At 46.1% G+C, this 6,707-nt stretch overlaps 1 protein-coding gene across 1 annotated transcript in view; it reads right to left on the bottom strand.

The window, feature by feature from the left end:
• Positions 1-5,612, bottom strand: part of LOC148740434 (uncharacterized) — a 6,293-nt gene extending 681 nt beyond the window's left edge. The window contains exons 1-2 of the mRNA XM_088750482.1: positions 1,265-5,612; positions 1-532 (exon numbers count right to left, since the gene is read on the bottom strand). The exon at positions 1-532 is cut by the window's left edge and continues 681 nt beyond it. Coding sequence (XP_088606608.1) covers positions 1-532; positions 1,265-5,173 — 4,441 coding nt within the window. The 5' untranslated portion in view covers positions 5,174-5,612. The remainder of the gene's footprint in view (positions 533-1,264) is intronic.
• Between the last annotated feature and the right edge of the window lie 1,095 nt (positions 5,613-6,707).

The following is a 6,707-nucleotide window of genomic DNA, read 5'->3' as shown; positions in this document are numbered from 1 at the left end:
TCCTCTTCACATTGTCTTCGTGCACTAAGACCACTTCACCTTCACTTACATCGCTTCGACCTTCCTTTTTACCACGGTGATGCTCTCTCAAATCTGTGAGATATTCCTTTCTCCACCGATTCCAAAAATGAATCCTCAACCTTGCGAGGTACCTGAACCTTCTGAGAATGCCTGTCTCACTCTCCTCTTCATCGTTTCTCGCCTCCTCCGGCAAACTTAGCAACCGACGTCCATATATCAGGTGAGATGGTGTGAGCATTTCAGCTCCAACTTCGTCATATTCATACGTCAGGGGACGTGAATTCAAGGTTGCTTCTACTTCGGTCAAGACAGTCAATAATTCGTCTGCATTCAGCTTCGCATTTCCAAGAACCTTTCTGAGGCAACGTTTCGCTGTTCCAACCATTCGTTCGTAGAATCCGCCCCACCAAGGAGCCCGTTCCAAAATAAATTTCCAGTCTATTCGATTGCTCTCTAAGTGTGCCCTCACCTCTTCGTTGTCATACAATCGCTTTATCACCTTCGCGGATGCCTTGAAAGTCTTGGCATTATCTGAAATGATTAAAGATGGAACCCCTCTCCTCGCGACAAATTTTCGTAAGCAACGTACAAACGTAGTCGCCGTAAGGTCAGCAACCAAGTCTAAATGAACCGCTCTCGTTACACAGCAAGTGAACAATGCTAAATAACACTTCGCCATTTCTCTTGTCTGGGACTTGACGAACAACGGACCAGCAAAATCTATACCTACCTTCGAAAACGGTGTGGACTCTCTAACTCTGAAGTCTGGCAGTGCTGCTACAGGAGGGGATTTAAAGGGTTTTCCCTGCGCCTTCTTGCAAGTCACGCACTCCTTCAAAACCTTCTTTACAGCCTGCCTACCCTTCGGCACCCAAAACCGCGACCTCAGCTCTCCAAGTGTTGCCCGTATTCCACTGTGCTGCGTCCTTCGATGACATTCCTCGATCATTAGTTTCGTCAGCTTGTGGTCCCTTGGAATGATAATGGGTTGTTGTGACTCTGGTTCCAAATCCGAATTTTCCAATCTGCCCTTGCATCTCAAGAGTCCACCATGGTCCATCAATTTCAGCCTTGTGGCTAAATCCTCGTAGTTTCTGTTACTCTTAAGTTCATCTTGGGAGGACTTTATCCAAATTCGCTCTGCCTCTGCTATCTCACTCCCACACAGCATACCCTCTCTCTTCTCGGTATCATTTCTAATGCATTGCAAATTAAAAGGAAAACGCTTTACCCATGCGGTTACCCTTAACAACCTCCCGAGTCGGCTAAACGCATTGATTTCAATAACATTCGAGATTCCGAACTTGCTTGTCACGCCAGTCACTGTCACGGTCATCTTCTTTTCTTCATCAATGCTCTGTGGAGTTTCGCAGATCTGTGCCACTGGCCATTCTTCCTTTGGTCCGGACAACCAGGCTGGACCTCTCCACCACAACTTATTTTCCTTCAGCCTGGACGCCAGTTCACCCCTTGAGCCAACGTCAGCAGGATTCTGCTCTCCTGGACAATGCGCCCAGTCTTCCTTTCGCGTTATCCTCAGGATCTCGTTTACTCGCTGGCGCACAAACTGCTTCCACTCACCCCTGTTGTTGATCCACCAGAGCGCTGTCTTACTATCTAGCCACATTCGCGAACCCTTGAGCTCTACTTCTTCTTTCAGAGCATTCTGTACAGTCTCCATGAGCTTCGCCAACACTCTCCCTGACATCAATTCTAGTCTCGGTATCGTTTGCGTTTTTAGTGGAGCAACTCTGGTCTTGGAAGTCAGCAACGTTACGGTGAAAGCCCCATATGCCTCACACACGAAGTAAACCACGGCACAATAAGCCTTTTTGCTAGCGTCAGCAAATCCATGCAAGGAACAATTAATCTGGCCCTGGGGGACTCTATAAACACATCTGGGCACGGAGATTTCGTTTACGCCCTTGAGGTCGTCGATCCAGCTAACCCAGCGTTTTTTCTCCTCGTCCTTCAACTCTTCATCCCACTCAACCTTGTTTGAACACAACTCTTGGAACAAGACCTTCACACTGACAAGTATGGGACTTATGATGCCAAGGGGGTCATACATACCTGCTGCAATTTTCAGAATGCTTCTTTTCGTAATAGCCAACCCGTCTGCCTTTTTTGCCAGCGCAAATAATTCAAAATTAAACAAATCCTCGTTACAATTCCACGATAACCCGAGAACCTTTTCGTTTGTCGTTCCCTCCTTTCTCCCCAGCATTTCCTTTGCATAACTTTCGTCGGCGCTCTTAATTTCATTGTTTACATTGGACTCGTCACGCAATTCGCACTGTCGTATTTTCTCTCTCAATTCTTCGCTATTTGTCAACCACTTCCTCAGTTTGAAACCACCAAGCGCGAGCCTTGTCTTCGCCTTGTCATGCAATTCACTGGCGTCTTGGGTGGTCTTGTCACCGGTAACGAGATCGTCAACGTAAAAGCTCCTCTTCATTACACGCACGAACTCTGGGTCGATTTCGGTAAATGCGTCCAAATGGTACTGGAGGGTAGCATTCAGCAAGAAGGGTGAACAATTTACCCCGAAAACAACCCGACAGAACCTGTAAACCACCGGGTCTACTTGTTCACTTTCGACATTGTTTACCCAAAGAAATCTTAAGCAATCCCGGTCACGCAATTTGACCTCAACATTTAGAAAGGCCTTTTCAATGTCGCCGACTAACGCAACGCGCTTTTCCCTGAATCTAATCAAAATATCATATAACAATGGCGACAAGGTGGGTCCCACATGTAAACAATCATTCAACGACACACCCCCTTTGCCTTCCTTTGAAGATGCGTCATAAACCACGCGAACCTTTGTTGTTTTGGCTTCATTCCGAATAACTGCGTGGTGTGGCAGATAATGGACTTTGTCAGGCGCTTCTAATTCCGGTACCCTTTCAATAATACCAACTTCCGCTTGTTCTTTGATAATTTCGTCATATGCTTTCAAATTCTCCGGTACGTTTTTCAACCTTTCGATCTGGCCCTTTAGACGCTTCACACTGTTTCGGTAGTTGTTAGGTAAAGGCCCATGTCCCTCTTTCCATGGAAGGCCAACTTCGTATCTTTTCCCGTTAAACGAAATGGCATCTTTCAACGCTTCGTGGACCTCGTTTTCCTCCCTTATTCCTAGGGTTTCGAAATCCCACAATTTCCGAGCGCTATCCTGTAATTCTTGATTCAAAACGTGACCAACGAGATTAACGCTAATTTGCGTGTCATCGCGAAATCCCTTTAGTGGACCCGACAACACCCATCCCAAGCAGGTTTCCACGGCCACGGGTTGATCAACCTCCCCCCTTATGGTTCTCCCCTTTTGGAAACACCACAGATAATCTGCCCCGATCAGTACATCGACCCCAAGAATCTCCTCGTCACGATTGACATCCGAGAACCAAAGCCCTTGCAAATGTGGGTATTCAGTTTTCCTAATCTCGATGTGCTCGTTGCTGATTTGCGCAATGGTGGGGACCTCATACGCCTCGATTTTAATTCCATCCCCCCCCCGGAAAGGAAACACTTGTAGATCATAAACTCCCTTCAATCCGCTATCCTTCGTTTGCTGTCCAAACGTGCTAATTTCGATCCATTCCTTCCTTTTTTCTGATAACCCCGCTGATTGAACCGCTTTAGTTGTTATGAACGATCGATGGCTGCCAGCATCAAACAACACTCGTACTCTCAAATTCCTTTTGTCACCCTTAATAACCGCTTGCGCGGTTTGTAGGGCGACCCTTCCCACGGTTCCCACGTGAAGAGTGGGGCTGGTGCCCGCTTGCTTATTCTGTAGCGCATCGCTCCCCCCGGTTCCCATAGTGTGGGCGAGCAAAGCATTACCGGCATTGTTGGAATTCAGTGAGTCATTACAATCACCATTGTGGGTGCGACTGAATTGATCCCTATTCGCGCTACCGCCCTTATAACAAATAGAAACGTGATGTTTCCCCTTACAAATACTACAAATTATCTTAGAATTACAATCACGAGAAATATGGCCCTTTCGCGCACAAATAAAACATCTACCGTACTTACGTAACAAAAGCCTCCTGTCCTCTACTGATGTAACATTGTCGCAATCCTGGTGGGCATGTCCGCCCTTACAATACGCACAAAAATCGTTCATTTTTGCTAGCAGAGCGCTAGCAGTGTTCAGTTCTTTTTCCTTGTCCCTTCGTGTGTTCTGGTTCCTTTCCTGCTTGTTCATCGCACAATGTTCCTCTCTAAGTTCCAGTTCGCTTATCAGTTCCTTTAACAAGTCGTCCATTTTCCATTCTGTGTGGTTCTTTCCTCTGGTGATTTGAAGTCTCACCACTTCCGGCAATTTGCCAACAATGGATGGCACAGCAATTCCTTCGTACGTGCTGGCATCGACGCCCAATGCTTTCAGGCCGCGATGGTGAATTTCGATTTGGTCGTAAAGTCTACGAAGGCCTGCCGTGTCCCTGCCGCTGAAAACTGCCGCGACGTTCAACAATTCATTGACATGCGCTCTCTCGATTACAACAGGCTTTCCAAATCTGCTTTTCAACAAATCAACGGCAACTTCGTAGTTGGGTGTTGTGAGCGCAAGTCCAGCAATGGTCGTTTTCGCAGCTCCCCCGACAAGACCACGCAGATACGCAAATTTGTCGACATTTGAAAGGCTCTGGTTTTTGTGAATAGAGCTCTCGTAGCTGTCCCAAAACTCCTGCCATTCTTCTACCTTTCCGTTAAACCGCTTAGCTTCTAGTTTGGGAAGCTTCACTCGCACGTTCTGAGTTGTGGCTGCATCACCGCTCGCATCTGGTGGGCTTTGCTGAGGGCTCAATGGGCTTTCAGGTTTCCGCGTTAGAAGCTCGGTCAGACTCGAAGTTATGGCCTTGATTTCACCCTTCAAATTTCCAGCAATTTGAACTTCTTCAGCGATATCTTCGTCGGTGACGCCCTCCACTTCCACAAGGTTTCTCAAAATTTCTTCGTCTAGCTTTCTTAAGTTCTCGAGCTGCTCTTCAAGCGCTGCTTTGAGTTGCGCGATTCGTAGTCTTGATTCTGCAGTAGGCTGGGCCTCGAGGTAGCCCTTAGCTTCTGGCAAGACTTGACTCACATAAGCCTTGTGTCCACCTCGTGTCTTTCGTTTGGTCTTCACCGCGGCTTCTGCCATGTCCAATCCTTTTTTGTCTTTCAAAGGCGATCGTTTCAATCAACTCACAGTATCCGGCTCGAAGGACCAAATGTCCGAGATTACTCCCGATGCTGGTTCACAATCAAATGAGGACTGTATATTTCCAAGCTATAAAATGCGTTTATTCGTAGATTCACAGTTCTTTACAATTCCGTTCCGTTCTGATACGTTCTAATTCGTTCTACCTTAACCTCTTACAACAATGTCTTATATACACAAGGAAATACAAGAATGTTGCGGTTGTAACCGCTAAACTTAGTCTTAACTAGTTACAAGCTTTCTTTGTTTGTTATAATCAAGTACGTGATCTACTTTTAGCCCATATGTGCTACATGCAAATGTCACGCGCAATATGTGACATTACCGCGAGAATTAACGTTGCGTGATACAAAGATTAAAATAAACTATTATTATCGGACAATAAACATTACAAACGAACCAAACAGAACGACCTAACTTTACACTCACCCGGACGATCACACTACACTTTCACATGATCGAGCAATATTGGGTGCTGAAGAGATATGGTTTCTAGGGCCAAATTCCTTGCCATCGTGAAGCTTGTTTCCTCTTCGCTGGCCTCAACATCGCAATCATCCGGTCATGGTTGTTTCCGAACCTTAGCAGCAAGGCGGGAGAAGTAGGAGGAGATCTGCGGTGGGCTCAACGTTGAAAATTCGAGCACTGTCAAGTACTTGGGTACGTCTTATCTCTCTTGCAGCTACTTCCCCGTCTAATTTTCTACCTGAGACTTGGCCAATAATAAATTTGGCATTAAGGTATGCCCTCTGGTTCTCACTAAGCCTGTAGGCCTTTTTGGTTGACTTAACAGCCCAGCCTTCCTTATTACAGCAATCAGTTCGACGTTCACGTCCTGGAACTGGTTGTAGAGTTGGTATAGTCCCCACACCTTCCAATGCAGATTTATATGCGATCTTGGCCAGGTCTAGCAAAGATCTCTTCTCTAAAGACTTTGCGCATTTTTCTGAGGTCAGGTGTTTCTCTAAGGCAGAATACCTTTGAAAAACTCTCACGCATCCGTCTTGAGGGCAGGCAAATGCTGCTGTTTCATCACCAGCAGCAATCACTTTATGCGTCTTAGAGACTTCAGGTTTCTCTGTAGTCTCCGACTCCGTTTGCGTGGGTTGTTTTTTGCTGAGTGATTTAAACCACCTGCGGAAAATGTTGATCCCATCCAGCGATAACTACACTCTGAAAATGGAAGGATGCTATGGTCCTCAAAAGATTCCATAAAGAAGATGTTGTTAAATTGTGGTAATTTTTCATGCGATTTTGCAAAGAAAATTCGGTACAACATAGACCATGCCTGTAAAAAAATATTGCTATGTTAATTGTAAATTCACTAAATGAGACTGGCTAACGGATCTGACCCACGGGGGAAAAAAAAAAAGAAGCGGTAAGCGGGAAGGAAGCGATCAATTAAGAAACACATGATCGACAAGAGAAAGAAAAATCGATGGATGCACGGTCAGACGGTCGGGTGGACTCACCG

Source organism: Stylophora pistillata, chromosome 2 (assembly GCF_964205215.1).
Source record: "Stylophora pistillata chromosome 2, jaStyPist1.2, whole genome shotgun sequence".
Classification (NCBI taxonomy): domain Eukaryota; kingdom Metazoa; phylum Cnidaria; class Anthozoa; order Scleractinia; family Pocilloporidae; genus Stylophora; species Stylophora pistillata.
This window is presented reverse-complemented; position numbering and strand designations above follow the sequence as displayed.